Here is a 22594-nt window from a genome sequence, read left to right as displayed (position 1 = left end):
TTCTCAACACTATGCAATAGTCCTAGAAACCAGATAATGTGATACATTTCCTTATTTGCTGTTTGGATGTCAACTGACAACTGAATAGTTGGCTTCATGTGGTTTCATTTAAAAATCCATTTTAAATTTGATTTTTTGTAGAACCCTTTAGAGGCTTTTGCAGAATCATAGGGTTCTGCGGAACAGTTTGAGGACCGCTGCATTAGGGAACAGAGGCTTTTTTCTAGCAGAGTCATTGCCTTTTTTCTGCAGTGTTGCTAGTTTTAAAAAAACAACACCATGCTTTTCAGGAAAAAAGAATGCCAACTCAGTTATATCACCTGTTTCTGGATAAAAATTCAAGGGTTTATGGGTCGTTGCATTGTCTAGCATTTGGGAAGTAGCGTGTCTTTCCTCCTTGTTATCCAGTATTTGCTTTTGAATTTTCCATCCCTTTGCCAAGCCCCATGAGCCTCAAATTATGCTTCTGAGCTACAGTCCAATGACACAAACATGTAATTTCTGGGCACCATCACCTGCAGCTGAGTTGGATGAGTGAGTCATTGATGCAAAGCTTCATCAGAGAAGGGCAATATCATGGTTCCCACAGTCCAATTGCTGCTCTTTACATTTCATGGCTTTCAGGCTCAATTGCTGAAGTCCCTTATTCCCCCTGTGCCTACATTAATGGCTTCTGGTGAAATGGAGAGGAGGATAGTGAGTAGAGGTGGCCAAGTTCTCACTTTTTCAGCCATATAAACAAATGAACCACTCAAGCCATTTCCAGAGTAAACTGATTTTTGTTTGACTGAAAATGTCCCATTCCAGTCCACTTTAGTGCAGTGCAGTGAGTACTGTTCAGCTGTTCCATTTCCTGCTTCTAGTTTGCCTTGGTTCATACTTCTTACATCCATGTTCCAATGCTGTATGTGCTTTCCAGCATTGTACTTTCACCTCTGTGCATACCAGCCACCAGACTTCCTTTTGGCTTTGATCTAGTGGGGTCAGTAGCAACACTGCTATTTGTACTTGTCCTTTGCTCTTCCTCAGTAGCTCAATGAGCGCCTTCTAACCTGGGAGTCTTCTTCTGGCACTATCTCTTGTTTGGATTGTTTCATCAGAGCATTTTCAAGGTAAGAAGATTCGGAAATGGTTTGCCATTGCCTTCCATTGCACAGCACTAACGAGAGTTAGCTTGAGCTTCACTGCCACTGTCTGTGAAAGATCTTCTGCCCCTGTCACCTTCAGCAACTGCAGCTGCCCAACAGCTGCCTTCCAGGAGTTTCTCTGCCCCCATTACCTTTAGAGATAACCATTCTCTTCTGCTGATGTGACCATTCCCCCTGAAGAGAGTGGATGACTCCTAGTCTGGTTTCTCTGCTTTGACCATTCTGCCTTGGGTGACCCTGCTAGGAGACCATCCCCATGGGACAGTCTGGCCTCATAGTGGCATTGTGCTTAGCTTCTCTGACACTCCAACTCTGCTGATATGATACCACACCTACATGAAAGGGTGAAGACATCCTCCTCCTGCTCAGCCAGCAGTCATATTCTGTTACTATCCTCTGAAGCAACTCATCAGGCATCATACACCTGTGTGTTTACCTGTGCATATGTGCACACATCCCCAAAGAAGCAACATTTGTGCACGCTTTGAAATTATGCCACAAAAATTTAAACTAGGCACTTCAATGTTGTTGTTGCAGAAGCCTAGCAAGGCTACCTCTCTCAAGTATATGAAGCAGCTGAGATTTCAAGCTGTAGATTTTATTTTGGTATGTGTTTTTGTCTATGTCACTAGACTCACAAAATAGGGATGGAGTCATTTAGGTACATTCTGCAGTGCATTTACTTGTGGTACACTGTGGTCTGGATCACATAAGCTGATCGTGGGAGGTGTTACTAATGGGATAAAATTTTATGATAGATGGTTGGGTTGGGTGCCTTTTTGATCCTCTCCAATGCTATGATTTTATGATTAAGCACACTGGCAAGTTGGAAACAATTTGTAGGCAAACTAGAAGGAAGATAAGGTGCTTGAGGAGGTAATGCTAGTGCGGTTGAGACTGGCAGGCAGGGCTACCCTACCACAGAATAGCACAAGGAAATCTATAAAAAGCAGCTATGTAGATATCTCCAAGTGCTACAAAACTTTTGAATTGCTCTAGTGGTCTATGGCAAAATCTACCATACACACACATGCACACACACACACACAGAGGGAATGGAGGGAAAGCCAAAGAAAATAAAATACAGTGAATAGAAATAATTGTGAACCAAATGTCAAGAATGGAATGAAAAACATGGCAATCCTACTGCAAGTATATGAAAGGTTTACATTTAGGAGAAAGTTATGTTAACTTTGAAATGTGTTGTATATATAATCCTTACTTAGCAATTTGAACAGTGGCTGGGTCACTGAGTTTCTGAACAAATGGTGGTTCAGCAGCTATGTTCCAAATTACAGAGTAGATCTGAAAGAAGTTTGTTTTGAACAAGTGTGATGTATTTAGCGTTCCAAAGCTTATTTGCTAATGTACACTGCAAACAGCAAGGAGAAGGTTTCCCTTGCCCTGTTTGCATTAGAATGTCTATAGCAATTTCCACGAACATGACAATACATTATTGTTTTTGTAGGAAACTGTTCCTCTTTGTCCCAGAGATGATTCTGCACAAGCCCTTAGTCTTTTGTAGAACATAGGGTTCATCAGTAGAAGTGGCTATTGTCTATTCCCTGTAGAATGAAACCTCTGCTTGACGAAGGTTCTAATAAAAATAAGATTATTTTTAAAAAATGACACAAGTAACAAAAGTTGTGTTTTGGGTGTGGAAGCAATTAAAGGGATTAGTAAATTGGAAGACCACTGGCCACAAAGCAGTTCCTGTTTCCCTGAAGGCAGATGCTGGAGCTAGAGGAGATCTCTCTGCAGTAAAATGGCTCCACTTATAAGCATCCCAGTCTTACGGAGCCCCACTGACAGGCAGAATCTTCATAAACCACTCACTACTACTGAATCTGAAAACGCAAGGTGCTTTCTTCCTGCTGCACAAAAATATGCACCACCTTTTCCTGTATGTTTTCTCAGATGTACGAAGCACTCTTTTTAATGTGACTTACTCCTGAACAGGTGTCAGGATCACAACTTAAAGCTTTTGATTCAAATGTCAGTTCTGAATTTTTGCACTTATTGCACACTTTCTGGCTACAATCATCCTCAAACAAATGACCTAAAAACTGAAGGCATCCTTAGCAGCTTACAAAACTCAGAAGAGATTTATAGTATGCTAGAAAAATCATAGTTGCGATTTGTGCATAAGAGAGGAATAAGTGCTATGCTCTGTCGGAAAAGGCATCTATATTTGAGAGAAATACTACCACTTATACATACTGTATTGGAAAGGAACAAAATGCTTCATGTTGAATAGTTGAACATCCACTTCTTCCCTCTGACATTTACTTAGGACATATCTGAAGATGGCTTTTTTGTTGCTTTTAGCCTCAGTTCATTCCTTGCTTTAGCCTTCCTGACACCTTCCCTGCATTTCCATGCTACCTGCCCATATTCTTCCTTTGTACCCTGGCCTTACACTTCCTATACATGTCCTTTTTTAGTATTCAGATAATCCCTAAGCTTTTTGTGAAGCTACATGGGGTGCTTCTGTTGAATGCTACCCTTTTTCATTGTTGAAATTCTTTGTAATAGCTCCTTAGAATTTCCTTTTCAAAAAATTCCCACCCAACTTGGACTCTTTTTGTCATTAGTCACTTGCCATGGGACTTTATCACAGTTCTAAGTTATTAACATTAGCTTTCTTGAAGTCCAGGGTAAATGTTTGGCTACATTTGGCTTTTGCTTCCTTTAAAATCAAGAATTCAAGTATGGCATGGTCACTTTCCCTCAGAGTTCCTGTAGCTGCCACTTTGACCACCAGGGCTTCTCTGTTGATTAGCATCAAGTCAAGGATAGCCATTCCTCTTTTTCCTTCACTTTCTGTTGGAGGAAGTTACCAGCAACACATGCGAGGAATCTCTTGGAGGTTGAGATCTCTTGGGAGGCAAATTCTGGACTCTGGCAGAATTTGCCTCACAACAGATACTGGAGAAATTGAAGTCCCTCATCTTTGTGAGATATGAAGCCCCGGCACCTGCCACCACCATCATTGTGAGATATGTTGATGTAAAGGTTGTAGCTTTTTATGCTATAGTTCGTTTATGATTAGCAGCTGACTTGAAGATCTCTTCAACAGGTATGAAGTACCCTAATTAAGTAATTATTTAAAATATAGAAAATATTCCAGAAATAATAAAGAAGTTAATAACCAAGTGTGTAATGATTCTGAACACAGTATGAATGGTAGAGTGAATGTTGGCTACCAGAAGAAATAATATATTAAAAGGATTACTAAAAAGAACAAGAATCAAAAGCAGCTGGTAAGGGTAAGTTAATAGATTGTGAGATGGCTACAGAAAGAGATCCAAGAAATCTGTCTAAATACCTGTGTTTACCTCTAGCACTTTCACGGTTCTCCTTATGTGCAGCTAATCCTGGAGATCTGCCATATTAGTATGCCAAATGTAGAAATGGAATATTATGATCCATTGATCAAGCAACCTTTCTTGAAGAGATAGTATATGAATATTAAGTTTCTCTCCTATTTTGTACCTTTGACTGAAGGTCTTCAAAACATATGGGGTGGGAGTAAGTTGGAGATAATGGCACATAACAAAAAATGAAAAGGTAATGGTGTTAAGTCTGCAAGAAATCTGGCAATTAGAAAAGAAGACAAAATAATTCAATGACCATAATATCAGATAGGATTTCCAGATGCAAAGCAGGATGTTAAGATTTTTTTTTTTTACATGTGGGTGTGGCTTCACTAAAGAGGCTATTCTGTGCAGGAAAGAATATTATTAACTAATATTTGGTGTTCTGTGTATTTAGTAGTCATTTATAATACTATTTGTATGCTACATTTCAGCCTTAAGAAAACCCCCAATATATAGTTATATATACAGAACTGTACCTGTGAAGACAATAGTTTAGATGCTTTTAGAACTTCTAAGATAAAGATGACAGTCTCTCAATTTGCTTAAGGCTTTTAAATATGACAAATGAGTCAAGGCAAGAAAGACCTATTCAATTTTTTATCGCCACTGCCGCCGCCGCCACCACCACCACCACCACCACCATCTTATGAAGGGGATGCCAGACAGGATGCATGACTGTTCAGAATGTTAAGTAAAATGTAGCAATTGTAAGTAAACAAGTATTTTCTTCTTTATACTTGCTATGTACTTCCATGTATGATGCAGTTATTATGCTGGCTTCTCTGCAAGCTGGGGAAGTATGAACAATGACTATTGATTTAAAAATGACAGAATCGTCCTTGTAATGAATACTCTTGAGACAAAGGATCATAGATAGCACAGTTATTTTATTTTTAAATTTTGATAATTCATAATGAAAGTGTGGTATAGTGATTAAGAGTATTTATTTATTTAAAACTTTTACATTCCACCCTTCACAATGTCTCAGGGGTAGGGGTAGGGTTGATGTCTATTAAGCCATGAAGCCCACTGGGTTATTTTGGGCCAATCATTACCTTTCAGTCTAATCTACCTCACAGTGTTGTTGTGAGGACAAAATGGAGAAAAGAAGAAAATTGTAATCTCCCTTGGGTTCCTTGAAGGAGGAAGAAAGTTGGGATATAAATGCAATGCATACCATAATGATAATGATAGAAAGAGATGAAAGACAGTGTAAGTTACCTTGCAAGTATTCTCCAAAGCCAGAACTTTGAAGAAAGCAACAGACATTATCTCTAATCACCTCAATGTGTATGGTGTATAGCTTGCACGTGGTGTTGATAATGTGAGAAACTAGTTAAAGTCTTTTTTACTATTCTCTATAGGTTTCTGACTGCTGTTATTCCTTCCTCTGGTATCCTGAAGTATTCTGGAGGCCTTCAGGGGATGTGCACATTTCCTTTGATCCGCTTTTCTCAGCTCAAAGATGAAACTATCACTTTATAGAATATATAAACTTTGTATGGCTTTTGGTTTACTTTCCATATTCTCAAAGTCTCCCTACATCTTAGGCAGTTCCTAAGACATGAATTCAAAACTTCTACTCTAGTACATTTTTTTTCCAAGAAAGATGATATACAAACAGTAATAGTTCTGCATAATAATGCAAGCCACTGAATGACACCCATCCTTCATCACTTTTGAAAGCTTGTCTAGGCTTAAGAACAGGGAAATGATTGGTAGTAAACAAAACTGACTTTTTACTTGTGTTTGGTGAGAGTATAGAGATCGAGAAGTACGTTATGTTGACATAGGGATGACAATGTGGTCTGTGAAGTATCTGATGGTATCAATTTGCTGCATGCTTGATGTATGGTATAACACTTAGACTCTTGTGAAAATATAACCATCCTCTTTCAGGGTTGTTTGGATTATGGACACTTGATTTTATTTCAATACATATTTATAACATGGGATAATAATAACCTTGGTTTTCTTGACATGGACAAGATTGATGATCGTACCCTCTCACTCTACTTCATACATGTGTTTTTGGAAGCTTTTGCATAATGAAGCTGTGTCTTCCTGAGCTGCTCCATTGAAGCAATGGCTCTTGCACCCAATTGTACCCACCCTTCGCTGTACTGAATAGGCCAAACAATCAGGCTATTCATTTGTTTAAATCTAGTAATCTTTACTGGCTTCTGCATCCCAGACAAAATCATGCATTTCTGCCTGCAGAGTGTGTTCTTGGAGTTTTATAGCTCAGTGTAAATCTTACCTTTGTTTAAGGAGCTGCTTATTGTCTTCAATGGTTATGCTATCCGCATAATCTCTCTTGAATATTTCAAATGCTTCTTGGCGTCCAAGTGACATTTCTCCTCTCATTCCTGCTCAAAGAATAAATCAAAATGACATAATTCGCAGAAATAATGCAATGTATTATTGATTTTACTACCTTCTAGATACATTCCACAAATACCCAATCAACCAGACATTTTGAGCACAATGAAAAAAATCACACTTTGCAAGAGCTTTATGGATCTGAAAAGACTGGTAATTTATTAACACTGATGACCCAATAAATACATCATCTTAACCATTCTGGATCTGGTTTGTCTTTTTTGGATTAAGCACAGCAACCATACTCATAATAGATTAATCAAGTTTCATATTCTATGGAAACTAAAATGCCATTTATACACTGAGCATTATGGCTAAAATGACAGGCTTATTTTTGTTTTATGTCACTTGAACATCCATATGTCTGCATACTTTGCATGATTTTTAAACAGCTATTAATGTGTCCTTAATTAAAACCAGAGAGTCAAAAATCAAAACAGTGGAAATATTCTCAAAACCATTGGTATTTTCAGGCAAGAAAAGTGTGTATTTCTCTTGTTACTTCTCTTCTATTTAACATTTTAGTTTTACATACCATGCTTTGCAACAAGCAATCAAATGAATGCATACAGTTATCTCAAGATGAAAAGATTAAACATTAATTATTTTGTTTTCACACAATTCACATGATCTATGGGAACATAAGAACATAAGAAAAGCCATGCTGGATCAGACCAAGGGCAACTTCTAGCAGCCTTAATTCCTCAGACTCCCTTCCAGAATACATAAGCTCAGGGACAGGTGTCTGTTCTTCATCCTCATGCTGTTGAAAATAGTTCATTCAGCTTCTCTGCAATCTCCTTGTCCCCACTCCCCTCTAGTGCTCCTTTAATTCTATTATCATCCAATGGCCCAACTGCTTCCTTAGCTGCTTTCTTTTGATATATTTAAAAAATTCTTCATTGTTAGCTTTGTTGTTAGCAATGTGCACCTGAAACTTTCCTTGCTTCTCTGATTGCCAACTTGCATCTCCCTTGTGTAGGCTTGTTCTCTTGATTTGGGCATGACTTCAATTTTCTGAAGGCAGCTTTCTCCTCCTTAACAGTTTACTTGTCTCTAAGTGTTAACCATGCTGGTGATTTCCTGAACTTTGTGCTATCTTTTCTCACTTGTGGTATGCATATTATTTATGCCTCTATTACAGTGTTTTGAGTAATCTCCAAGAATTTGAAGTGATTTAAACTTCTTGATTCCCTCTTCAGCGTCTTCAACTACACATTACTTAGGAGTAAGTAATGAGTTTCAACCGCCAACAACTTTGTAAAGTACCGTTCAACTAAGAATCCAGACGTTGGCCTGGAATAAGAGGCCTGGATCTATCCAACTTTGTTTCCACTTTGTTCCTCTACTTTGTTCCTCTGACCTTACTTGCAATCTTCTCTTACTAGCGTAGCAAAACTGGCACAAAGCTTATTGTTTCTGCATTCAGAGGCACAGATGCTTACAACACTATAGACCAGTATTTTCAGTACCCAACACCTCCCCTGGATACTAGGAATTATATCAGGCATGTTCTAGAAACAAAGCACGTGCTCTGATTTATATTCTTTACACTAATGAAATCCCTTCTGCCTAGTAAATACATGTACAAGTCAGTCTGTTTGACACTGGTAGTCTTCCCCATAATATACAACCTCAGGGGGATACTGGTCATATTTTGAAAGGGTTCTCTGAAGAAAGGGAGTTTTTAACCCTATCCCCAAACATAAAACTGATGATGTAACAGTCTTTTAAAAGTAAAACAGATCTATTCTAATGCTGGGTGGGTTGCCACATTTGGAAACTGGAGAGTAGCATGGTCACTCTTACAAAAGGGCTGCCATGGTTATTCATATACTTATAGGGGGCACGATTTCAAAACATTCATTTTCTAGAGGGCAAACAGTTGAGACTAAAAGAAAAGTAACTTGATCTAGAAGTGATGTCTGAGCAACAAACTCCTCTTTACACCTATATAAAAGTGATACAAGAGGGCAGCACTTTGCCTTGCAGCATGGACACCCCCAGTTTAAATAAATAAATATAAATTTGAAAATTCAAATCAGGAGGAGCAGGGAGCCTGATGAGAATTAGAAGAAATCTCTACACTGGTGGCATGGGAACTGCTACAGAGACCCTAGACTTTCATTTTACTCTGTCCTATGTTTTGAAATGCTTATAACTGCAGATTCACATCAATAGCCTAACTGTCCTTGCAGCAGAATTAGGCAACCTGGAACCCCATGGATATTTTAACCTTTAAATTTCTTAAGTCCCAAAAACCATGGGCAAGAACCAAAGATTATGGGTGTTGTAATCCAAAATATATGGAGGGCACAAGGTTGCTTATTCCTGCTTTAGAGATATTAACTACAGACTAAAATATGGGAGATCTAATAAAATCCAATTGCACCCGAGAAAAATTTAAAAAGTATGAAGTACAGATTTCTCACTGTAAGCATATTTCAAAATACTGTCCCCACTGTACTTCAATATGAGCATTTATGTTATCAACTGAACAAACCTGCCACTATAAGAAATCAAAGGGCATCTAATTACAATAATAGCCTCTGTACAGGTCAAATGATCTGGATAAGAAAGAATGGAGTTGCACCAAGTCCAGGGATAGATCAGGCAGTATGTAAGTGTATTTAAACAGAAGTCAAAAGTGTTTCCATGGCTCAAACTTGTCAGATATTTGTCAAAAATCCTTGAAACTTGATAATTATTTTATATCCTTAAACTATCTGTTTATTTTCCCGTTTAAAGTGCATGCCAAAATCACTAGTAAAATGATATGTCAGACAGATACTGGAAATGGTCCTTTCCTATGGTATTATCTCATCATCCAATGTAAAACCTTTCCTAGATAAAGTAGATTGTTTCCAATATTGCATTTGGCTGGCCTAAGCTACTCCATGCATACAAGCAGTCTCTGCCAGCTGCGAGACACCAAAGACACTTGGTTTAGAAATGATTAGATAAATATGGACTCTCTGTAACTTTTCACTCACCTTGACATGAAATATGCATTGTTTCCAAAATTAGTTAAGCTTTATTTCAGTTTCTATATATAGAATTTATGTTCCTTTTTTGTAAGTAAACCCTACTTCTAAAACAGTTTCCCCATTTGTTTATATCTGTTCAAAAGGTCTAGCCACCTGAAAGGTCTTTAACAATTTGAAACACATGAACTTTATTATGTAAAAAGTAGAGACCTAAAAGGTATGTTGGGACATCATTTGAACTAAAGCATTATGGTGTGCATGCACACACACACTTTACCCTACTTTTCTAGGAAAACTCTGAAATTAAACCCAAGTCTTTATTCCCTACTTACCCTAAACCTAAGCACATGTACTTACAGTGGTATCTTGGCTCATGAACTTAATCCATTCCAGGACTCTGGTCGTGATCCAAATTGGTCGTGAGCCAAGTTAAATATCCCCATAAGGTTCAATGTAAATAAGGTTAATCCAGTCTGTAACCATTTTTTTAAATCAGAAAAATGTGAAGCAAAGTGACAAAGAACAACAAAGATTGTGGCCATCTCCCCCACCCCACCCCAAGCACAAGCGCAGACATCTCCCCGCCCCCCCCCCCCCAGCATGACCGAGATCGTGCCTGTCATCCCTGTGTGCACCTGTCATCCTGGCACATGGGGGGGTGGGGGGAAGAGACAGACGTGAACGGGGTGCGCTGGGGAAGGGTGCAATCTTGGCCATCTCCCCCCCCCGCCCCCAGCATGAACGCGGCCATCTCCCCACTCGGGGGTGGGGGTGGGGAGATGGCCATGAGCATGCTGTTTGTGGGGAGGGGAGATGGCTGAGATTGTGCCCGTCTTTCCTGCAGGAGCGCACCCATGATCATGCACGTCTTCCCTGCATGAATGCAACTGCGATCGTGGCCATCTCCCCACTTGGGGTGGGAGGGGAAGACGGTTGCAATCTTGGTTGCCACCCAATGCGGAGTTCACAACACATGTCAAAATTTTCACGAAATTTTTGTTCTCCACCCAATTTGGTCATGACCTGAGGTACCACTGTATTCTTAACAATTTTACCCTTGCCCTCTTTCCCCCCTTTTCCCTAGGCTGTAAGATCCCTGGGGGCAGGGATCAATTGTTCTTCAAAGCATCATGAACACTAGTGGCATTGGGGTAGTATGCTATGGTACACATGCACTAGGGTGAGCCAGTGCTAATCCAATCTGGAATTCCTGGTCGTTAAAGTGACTAGAAATGTGAAAATGCTCATTTCCAGAACAGTGCAGACCAATGATGCTCACACAAATGAATTCTAATAACCTGTCCTAATCTGGAAACAAGTGTCTCCATTAAATTTCAAGGTTATATTAAAATTGCTAACTGCCCCATTGAGCTTGTGGCTGGGTCTGGCAGCACAACAGAATGACCAGAAGTGCAACAGCAGTACAGAATACTGCTCACTATAAGTTGCTGTTGTTGACATCACTTGAACTTTTACTACTGATTGTTTTGGATCCTAAGAAAATCTACCTAGCCCAGGAATAAAGATGTCTGGTAGTTACCTTACCTTAATAATTAAGCATTAAAACTGAACTGATTAGGCTAAGACAGACTCACTGGTGTTGAAAATTCATAGTGTGTGCCTCTGAGTATTGGAATGATGATGTGATAATTATTTGCTAAAAATAACTGAACTGACAAAACACTCTTTAAATGATACAGCCTAATGAGGAACTGTAATCAATGTAACTGAATCTGCAATCCTAATTTTATTTACTATGTCATTATATGCCATTACTATGCCATAAACTCCAACTAAATTTGGCAGGGTTGATATCTTGGTAAACATGCTTAGAGTTTATTTATTTCTCTAATTTATACCAATCTGATATTAGATTTGTGCTGTTAAGCACTTTACTAAGTGGCTCTTAATAATTTTAAAGAATAGACCATGAGCTGTTGCATACCATTACAACAGCAATCAGTATTTAAGGTAGCTGCAGTAATTTTAGAAGACAGTATGGTACAAATGTTTAACACCACACAGGTAGAAGTGGTAGTGTAAAAAACAACAAAAACTCAAAGTCATCTGCTAATAATTTAAACAAAGACTAAGGGAAACCACAGTTTGGGCTGTTCTTGAAAGCATATTAGACAATTCTCTTGAATAGAAAGGGTGACCACTTTTTTGATTTATTGATATTTTATCAAAACAAAATGCAGGAAAAATGCACCAGACAATTCTTGCATTCTGAAAACAGCATGCAAAGAAAACTATGAGGAGATGGGAGATGAACATGAAATCTCAGAGAGACAAATCAGGAGTGTAGGAAATAAGTGTCTAGACAGTATGTGAGTATATGACAGTTTGTAGAAGAATTCTACATACTGAAGATAGTGATAGAGAGACTGGGAGAAACATACAGCAGAGTCAGCACAGTACAAGGAAATGCGAAAAAAATGTGGGAAACTTGATGAGCTGGTAGAAAGAGATGATTCCCTTGTTGATGAACTTGTTTTAGTTAATAATAAAGATTTATACAACTTTCAAATTGATTCCTCCCACACATGATTTTGTGCCTTCTTTCCTGCTACCTTCAGCATGGAAAATCCTCTGAGCTCAGTTAATTAGTAGCTGTTTTTCTTTCTAAAAGTCAGCAAAAGCAAGTGAACTCTGGTAGTCCTGTGTACATTTTAACTATCAGACTACAAGTTCTTCAATGGTCCCTTATATAGGATACTGTTACCCCCTGCTGGGAAACAATCTGTATGTGCATGAGAAATTCATACAATGGCAGTAGTAGTAGAAATCACAAATCAAGAAGAAAAATATGTTTCGGAAATTTTCCTCTTAAATTGCCAGATTATGTTTGATGGCATTCCAACTGCCAACCATTACTCTGCAGTGGTCATAAATAACTGTTAATACTTTAAAGACCCTGAAGAGAGCTAAATTATGATGTTTCCAGTTCCAGTAGGCTTCAATGAAATGTCAAATCTCCTTCCACTGTTTTTCAAAATATGACATTTATGAAATCTACCAATTATGAAATATTTATCATGCAGGAGAGAACTGGGCCTAGGAATCACTATAGGAAATAAATATCATTTCACCAACTTATTTATAGTGGGAACAACCATGTAAAAAGATTTGAAGTTGTGAACAATTTTTAGCATTTAAATGAAAATATTAATACTACAATACTTCAGAAAGGAAGTTTGTTTTACAGAATGAAGAACTGTCCTATAATAGGTTAGAATCATCCTCCACTTTTGTACATGCCTTACCAGCGAACACCTTTTATATAAAGGCTGCTACACATAGTACCAATTACACTTGCCTGAAAATGCCTGTAGCTGCCAGCCTCTTAACTCCACTCCCCTTCCCTAGTCTCATTTTTAGCTGTCAGATATACCTATGGGTTAAGGATTATTTTCAGAAATCTATAAAACATGCAAATTTCATGGCAGAGCAAGAAGTAACAGCAGAAGGTGTTGTGAGCTTCCATCTTTCCTTCTGGTTATTCAACTCAAAATAATCTTGTTAAGTGAAATTCTTTTATTGAGACATAACAGAACACAGAACAGCATTAACTCTAGATCGCCTTCTACCCAAGTTGAGGGGGAAGCATCTGCCCATGTAAAGAATTGCATCAAAACTAGAAACTTCCCCTCTGTCCCTCCCTTTCAGTAAAGTTTCTGACTCCACGTCAAGTGACTTGCTGCTAGATGGTAAGATGGCAGGAATGCCAAAGACCCTTTCATTTCTCCCATTGCTTTCTTCCCGGGTCATGGGCTGGGTCCTGCATCTGCTACCCCTTCTATCCCGAAAACCCTTCTGTCCCTTCTCAAGCAGGCTGATTCACATGCTATGCCTGAGAAACTTCACTAGGTAACCTGGAAATTTCAAAAGCCTTGCCACCCACCTTGCTCCTGAACTTCCTCCTCAGAATCAAACAAATCTATCTGAACAGTCTGTAATAAATGAAAGACAGGTCTACTCCACAGGGGAATATTGTGTAAATTTCAGCAGTAAACTGTCAAATGCACTCATTCACACAAGTCCAAATGAAAAAAGGGTTGCAAAAATGTTAAGAACACTATCCAGTGTCAGTTACTTCCTGATGTTAGAAGCATGGGGCAGAGGGCACTGAGAAAGGATAATGGAGAAAGACAAGTAATGAGGAATAACATGAGAACTATCCTGGACATCTTAGAGTATTATGAGATACATACGGAAAAACCAATGGCGCTATTATTCATGGACGCACAGAAGGCTTTTGACAATGTTAATTGGCAACAGCTAGTGCAAATGGAGTTTGGTGAAAAGTTTATTAATGTGATATCAAGCATCTATCAAAAGCAGTCTGCTAGGATTATAATTAATGGGAAATTTACAAATACTATAGATTTACAAAAGGGTACAAGACAAGGATGCCCGCTATCACCACTGTTGTTTATATTGATCTTAGAAGTGTTAAACAGAAATATCAGGGACGATATGGACATTAAAGGAACTAGAATCAGAGATGAAAGCTATAAACTGCAAGCATTTGCAGATGATGTAGTTTTCATAACTGAGGAACCCTTAGTAACAATGCCCAAACTACTACAAAGGATTGAAGAGTATGACAAGGTTACTGGGATGAAAAGAAATAGAGAAATAGAGAAAAGACTAAATTATTAGTAAAAAAATTTCACACAGGAGCAGAGAAAAACTCTGGTAGAACAAGTAGACTTTCAGATTATTAAAAAGGTTAAATATTTGGGAATTTATCTTACAGCTAAGTGTACCACTCTGAAAGAAGACAATTATGATAAACTATTTAAAGATATTAAGAGTGATTTGGAAAAATGGGCTAATTTGCAAGTATCCTTGCTGGGAAGAATAGCACTAGCTAAAATGAATATATTACCAAAGCTTTTGTTCCTATTCCAAATGATTCCCATAAAAATTGATAGAAAATTTTTTGATGATTTAAATTCTCAAATCTTGAAATTTATATGGAGAAAGAAGAAACCAAGGATTAAACTAAAAATACTCCAGGAAGCTAAAGAGAATGGGGGCTTTGGTCTCCCTGATTGGATGCTGTATTATCAAGCTTCTGTTTCAACGTGGCTAAAAGAATGGATAACTTTAAGAAATAAGAGAATCTTGTATCTTGAAGGGCATGATCTGCAAATGGGTTGGCATACTTATATGTGGTACGAAAAGGCTCAGGTGCATGGCTCATTTTTAAGTCACTATATTAGGAAATCATTAATGTTGGTGTGGGAAAAGTTAAAGACAAAATTGTATAATAAATTTTCAAGATGGCTTTCACCTATGGAAGCTCTTGTATATCCAAATGCATTGAACTTTGAAGGGATCGTAAGATATGATGACATTTTTGGATAATGATGGAGGATTGAAATTGAATCAAGAAATACAATAGGATCTAATATTTCTTGGTGGCATAAGGTGCAGATACAATCGAGATATGCTAAAGACTATAACATGTAGGGCTTTTATAAAGATTTAACAGCATTTGATCAGGTGATGCTTAAATCAGATGAGAAAATGATTAAAAGACTATATAATTTCTTACTAGATAGGAGAATGGAAGTTGAACAGGCTAAGGAAACTATGATAACATGGGCACAAAACTTTGGATATAATATTGAATTAGAAAAGTGGCAAAAGCTGTGGGAGAGAAATATTAAGATAACATTAGCAACTTCATATAAAGAAAACCTGGATAAAATGTTTTATAGATAGTATCTGTCGCAAAATAGATTAGCTAAGATGTTTCCAAATACGTCAAATGGATGTTGGAAATGTAAACATAAATTGGGTACTTTCTATCATATGTGGTGGACTTGCGATAATGCGAAAAAAGTATTGGATTAAAATACATAAATGGTTTGAGGAAATGTTACAAAAATCCTTAGCTTTTAAACCTGAAGTTTTCTTATTAGGCATTATACCTGTTGGTATTAGTAAACAAGAAATGTACTTGATTTTACATGTAATTACTGCAGCGAGGATTGCATTTGCTCAACACTGGAAAAGTGAAGAACCACCCACTGATGAACTGATCCTAAAAAAGATCTTGGACTGTGCAGAAATGGATGGACTGACTTTGTCATTGAAGGAGAACGAAGATACTGATTTCTATCAAACTTGGGATTCTTTTTATTATTGGCTAGAGAAACGGGACTTCGTATAGATTTAAATATGTTTTACAGTTATCATAAATAGAAAAAAATGTGGGGGCTGACTCGATGTTTCTGATGATTGATGTTGTTTTTAGTTTTCTTTTGTTTTAGGGTTATTTTGAATAAAACTTATAAAAAAAGAGAGAAAGACAAGTAACATTAGCAAGATTGCTGCAAAGGATTCTTCACTGCTTTTGTTGGACAACACTCTAGCCACTCCTGACAACCCATGATGACATCACCCTGCTGGGTTCTGACATCATGATAATCATAACATCATAACATCCGTGGTGGATTGTTATGTCATGCAATCCAGATCAATGTTTCTACCCATTGCGGAAAAATAAAAGAATGGTTTGTTGATTCTACTACAAAATAAATTACACCGACTTCTCATTTAACAGGAATTTCAAATTTTTAATAGCTAAGAACAGATGTTGCATGGTAAGTCTGTAACAGAGTAACATATTTAACTAAGAGAACCAACCACATTGCTGATGAATTCTTTAAGTCAGCTATGTAGGATAGCTAAAGAGTTTAAGAGCATTACTTTAGTTTTCTACTGTCATCAGGTCATCTGCTGGTTTAGCAGTTCAACAGCTGGCAAACCTGATCTCATAATTTAGCTCTTGATCTGACTGTTGGGGAATCTGTAGCATCATTTGCTAAAGAAGATAGAAGAACATCATGTTGGCAGGCATCCGGCAACCACAACAGGTTGCAGCACTAATGAAGATGTATAGGAATTCAGCAACATTGACTTTCTTAAGTATTATTAGAAATATTCAGAGACCTAGCTTCATGTGGGTAATCACCACTGAACCCCAAACCCACCTCCCCAGTGACCCCATCCAGTCACCTCAACCTCTCCTGTCCCCTTCTCCTTTTGCCTTCAATTGTTCCCAGCATATCTTCTCTTAAATACATGTAAATATAAAAACCCAACTCAACAGGATTGCTTTGGAGAAGGTAGAATACTGGTTGCTGATGAAAGCCTGCTATTAACTTACTGCAACCTTATGAACACTTACATAGAAGAAATCCCATTGAACACAATAGAACTTCTGAGTACATATGCATAAGACTGTGCTACACACTTCTTTAAAACTTTTCAACTTGCTATGAAATTAAAAAATACACTTTTCATGTCAAGCTGAAAACAATTTATCTGAAGTTGCTTTTTGTTTTACTACAAAGTACTAGAAATGTTTGCATGTAGCCGTAATTCACTGATTCTCCACACTGATTTCTCTGATATTATCATCTCCATCTGTTCAGAACAGAAAATAGTAAAACTTTCAGAGTTGGAGAACAATGAACGAGGAAGAATGAAGCCTTTAAAAGAGGGGGAGAAGCCCACAGTAATACTCCCCCGCTGTAAGTTCCAGCAAACTTCCTCACAAACAGCATGTGTAATACATCTGGATACCTTCAGTGGACTGTACTTCAAAAATAGAAAATACATAAACAAGGCAGTTCATTGTACCCCTGCAGTGTTAATCTGCAAAACATGGAACCTTAGAGAAAATGCAAAACCTCCAAGGAAAAGGTGGGTGCTCAGATTCAATGAACTGAACAAATCTTTGGCACCATAATGTCACTTCTAACACCATTAAGTTTAAACTGTTCACATACAGTCCTAATTTTAAAAGGAGGGCTGTGAGGATATTTTAAAACAAGCTAACCATATTTTATGAGGATAACTTCCAAAACACTTCACAATGAAATTAAATGCAGAGGGCCAGGCACAAGGCCTAAGAATTACTTAAATCCTATGTTGTCCTCAGCATATGCTTTGGTGGCATTTAAATGGAGTACGGGCTTTGAACTAGCCTTCATATAGTACCTACTTCATCCAATAAGAGATCAGCCTAACTAGATACATATGCAGAAATTATTTTACTAACATCTAAGGACTTGGTCCATGCAATTAACCCAATTTTCCCCCTCCCCACAATGACATTTTTAGTAGGTGAATACTTGTTTTTCTTCATTTGGCATTCTCATGATAACTGAGAGGCAGTTAAGTGAGATGCACGAGAACAGATGAGGAGATAAACCACGCAGATTTTATGCAAGCATACTTGTTTTGGTTTGGTTTTGGTAAATTTACTTCAAAACTGTGCAATATACTTTAATAGCATCATTACAAAAATACCCTGACATTTTTGTCACACAAAATGAATATAAGAACTACCTCACTAGAATAGGCCAAAGTCCATACAGATGAGTTTTCTGTTCCAGCAATGGTAAGAATTGCAGAATGTTGTCAACAGGGCAAACAGCCACTCCCTATTACTTGCCTCCAGCATCTGGTACTCAAAAGCATACTGATTTAAACATGCAGTTAACTCATGACTAACAGACATTGGTGGGACAATTCATTAGTTTGTCTAATTGGTATCCAAGTGAGTGGACAATACACTAATTTTGTAGCAGCAGATCTCAGCTATGTGTTGTGATCTATTCATTGATTTCAAATGATGGTCCCATCTAAGCTTACAGTACACACCAAAATACTATTTTATGGCATCAACTGTAGCTTTTGGTTGGTTGCTAAAATTCCCTTCTTGAGTAAAGAGCTGGAGGGCATGAAAGCCTGAAAACCACAGGCATTCTTGAGTGAGACCGTCTGAACCCATTTAGATCTGCCTTTGGCACGTAAACTACCTTGGTCACCCTGATAGAAGTCCTATGCCAGAAGGACAGGGAAGTACAATCCTGATTATTTTTCCTAATCCTCCCAAGCAGCTTTCAGTTCCATAAACCATGGTATTCTTCTGGAGTACCTCACTGACCTGGAGGCACAGTGTTTTAGGGGTATCGTACTACTTTAGGGAAGATGATTCTAGATGATGGTACAGATGAATCAGGCTTGGTTCCCTGCACAACACACAGGATAAGGGGGCTCTCAGGATTTCATCTTGTTCCCCATGATCTTTAACACCTACATAAAAATCACTGGGATAAGGGTTCTAGAAACTTGGTAAAATATAATCATTATGCTGATCATGTGTAACCCTAAATTTACCTCTCATTTGCATCGTAGTTAGTGGAATAGCTTAACCAAGGTCTGAAATCTGCAACCATGGATTGAAGAAGGACCAATAACTAAAGCATGAGTCAGAATAACACAAAGGGTGCTGTGCATAAGTGATTCATCTGTTCAAGAAAATGGTGTTTTAACCTCTTCTAGACTATACTGCATTACTCTTACAAGACCGGCAATCATATGCTGGTAATGTCTTTTGACAACAAGGCCCAATTTGCATCTGTAATATGGAGCGGGTCCCATCAACTGAGGTTAGTGTGCCAAATGGAGAGTCTCTTGAACAGCAATAGCCTAGCTAAACTAAAGGTATGCTCTGAAACCTAACAATACAAACTTATGCATGGGGACACCTCTGAAGACTGCCTAGAACAAGGGTCTCAAACTCAACTTACCTGGGAGCCGCTGGAAGTAGAGTCTGGGTGAGGCTGGGCCACATCAAGTATTCCACCACTGTGGTGGTGGTGGGCCGCTCATCCCACGGCCGGCCCAGGCACCACCGGCGCTTTGAAGGCTGCATGGCCCCTCCCCCGTGTCCCGCCCATCCCGGCAATTGGCCCACGGGCTGCGAGTTTGAGACCCCTGGCCTAGAACCTGCAGGTAATTGAAAACAAACATACTACCTGGAACCACTTGTTGGAAACATCCACACTGGCTAGCCTCTAAGTTCAATTTGAAGCATTTGTGTTTGCATTTAAAGCCTTATGTGTATTGGGGTCTGGGTGCATATAAAGCTTCTGTCTCTGTATCAACCTGCCTCTACATTGGAATAATTTGCAGACACCCCTCCAGGAGCTTCCATCTCCTGGGACGACACAGGTGACAACTTGCTGGTTCTCGCTGGTTTCACTTCTCTTATGCAACTCTCTCTTCAGGGAGGGTCACCGGCCACATACTTGGTTAACTTTTCATGACTAGACAAAGGTAATTGTAACATTGTAGAAAATACTGGTAATAAAATGGCAACGAAAAATGCCTGGTCACATTCTTGTTCTTCTGTTTGCTAACAGAGCCAAAGAAATCATGAACAAAATCCTAATTTCTATTCATTGATGGAAATGCCTTTGCTTGCTTCTATTTTTCCCCATGATTCTCACAATTTGCAGTAAAATGATTATGAGCTGCTAAAACCCTAATTTTTAAAATGGGTGAATGGAAATAATGTCACTTAAGGATGCTAAGCCACCTACTATGAAGAAATGGTTTGCAAATGTCAGCAGTCAAATGAAGTGCTATTATAGCAAAAACAAATCTAGAAGCATAAGAAGGGAGGGAACCTAATTAAGTTATTATAGAAAGCATTTATAAAACTGATCGGAATACAACCTTTTATATATTTTGAGTCACTACTAGACATAGCACAATCTAATATATGTTTAGTCGCAGAGAGTCAGTGTGGTGTAGTGGTTAAGAGTGTAGGAACGGGATTCGGGAGATCAGGGTTCTAGCCCACACTTAACCATGAAACTAATTGAGTAACTTTGGGCCAGTCACAGATTCTCAGCCCAACCTACCACACATGGTTGTTGTGAGGATAAGACTGAAAGGAGGAGGAGAATTATGAATTCCTTGAAAGGGGGGATGACAGGATATAAACAAACAAACAAACAAGACCTATGTTCAATGGGGTTTACTCCCTCGTAAGTGTATCTACAAGGCATGTAACCATAATTAAAACTAAGCCACAGTGAAGAAGGAGGACCTATATCTGGCTAAACATGCATAAAATTGCTCTGTTTGGCTGCTTGAGATGTTGCAGCTGTTGACTTCATTATATGCATACATGCATGCACTTTAAAAGAAAGATCCTAAATTAGTAGGTACAGGGAGAAAAACTGAACTGGACTGAAGCATGGCAGGCTTGGCAGAGGTTGATGGGAGTGGATGGATACCAAGAAAAATCTATAGTCAAAGCCACAAGAACTTTGTGAGCCCCACCCAATAGTGCCACCACATCTAAATAAATAAAAAGTATTCATTTTTTGTCTGTGTCAGAAATCACACTTTTCCTTTAACTCCTGACAAACCAAGTGTAACTCACATACTAAACTTTCAGTTTAAAATAAACACTGATCATTAATAAAAAGTTTGCTGTCCCTACTCTGGGATCCTAGTTTTGGTCTGCCTGTTTTGCTCTAAATTGTAGAACAATTGTGTTGGTACAGGCAAACAAAAAGATAAAACCAATTTTATAGTATAAGGATTTGCAGGTAGCAGTCTGCTTCATCATGTGCATCTGTGTAACTGGAATGCCTCTGACTCAGTTCACATACTACATTAACCCATAGTTTACACATGGATTGTGGCAGACAATCAGATAAACCATGGCTTTTCTCAAGCTGGTTATTTCTCACTTTCTTAACCTGCTTCCTCCCTGTATCCCAAATGCTTTTTTAGTGCTTTAATGCTGGCATGTAGAATGACATTTTTGTTTTTTCCAATCTTGTCTGCCTACTCTGTAGATGGCAAAACAACTAATGAAAAACTATGGTTTTGATTCATACATAGTGACAGCATTGTTTAAATAATCAGGTGCTTACAACCTAACAACAAACCATGGGCTTTCTTTCTGGATTGTCCATATGAAAAACCAATGGTTTTTAAAACAAACCTATACGATAGGTTAATATTATGCACAAACCAGATTAGAAGCTGGGTATATATGTAACAACCCATAGTTAATTTAACCTATGAACTTCTGCTTTATTCAGAGTTAACCCACAATTTGGCTTCAGATGATGAAACAAATCACTGGTTGCTTTTGTTTGTTTATTTGTTTGTTTTATTCTTGCTCCACTTCATCTGCTTTCACCTTGCATCCTAAATGCCTTTTCACCACTGTACAACCGGCATGTATAGCTGCTGGGTTTTTGTTTTGTTTTCCACCTCTGTAACGTGGTGAAACAACCCATGAACTTAGAAATCTGGGTAAGACCCACCAATGGTTCAAGCAACCCAGAGTACACCTAACAACAAATCATGAGTTGTTACCTGATTTTACGTACTATTTATTAAAATATTGTTAGTTTACCTTGATAGGCACCATATACTTCCAAAAGCAGCTTCTGAGATAAAAATAGAACCGTGTACCATATACTTAATCACACAGTGATAAAAAAAAAATCCAGTCCCAAAATATGCAAACAACCAATAAATTACAACCAAACATCATCTCGTTTCCATTTCATATCTCTGATAAAGATGCCTGTTGCCTGCAGTACTGAATGCTATTTCTTGGCCTTTTTGCAGTATGAGATACAGTGTTGCTGCGGCTGAAGAGGAAACAAATATATTAAGTACATATGGAACTTGCAAATCTATTTCTTGGGTGGTTCAGGAACCCTTATCCCAAGGAGGCCTGTTTGCTCTCTGAAATCTTCCTACCAAGTGTGAATGCTGTGTTGCATGGGTTCTCCTTTCTTGTCTCTATGTGTTGTGCTCCAGAACAGTGTGAATCAGGAATACAAGTGGA

At 38.3% G+C, this 22594-nt stretch overlaps 1 protein-coding gene across 1 annotated transcript in view; it reads right to left on the bottom strand.

Annotated features, from left to right (window-relative positions):
* KIF6 (kinesin family member 6) overlaps positions 1–22594 on the bottom strand; it is a 203013-nt gene that overhangs the window by 68823 nt on the left and 111596 nt on the right. Inside the window, exon 14 of the mRNA XM_044450400.1 lies at positions 6789–6897. Coding sequence (XP_044306335.1) covers positions 6789–6897 — 109 coding nt within the window. The remainder of the gene's footprint in view (positions 1–6788; positions 6898–22594) is intronic.

The sequence above is a fragment of the Varanus komodoensis genome, unplaced genomic scaffold, assembly GCF_004798865.1.
Source record: "Varanus komodoensis strain SLA01 unplaced genomic scaffold, ASM479886v1 scaffold1, whole genome shotgun sequence".
Taxonomy (NCBI): Eukaryota; Metazoa; Chordata; class Lepidosauria; order Squamata; family Varanidae; genus Varanus; species Varanus komodoensis.
This window is presented reverse-complemented; position numbering and strand designations above follow the sequence as displayed.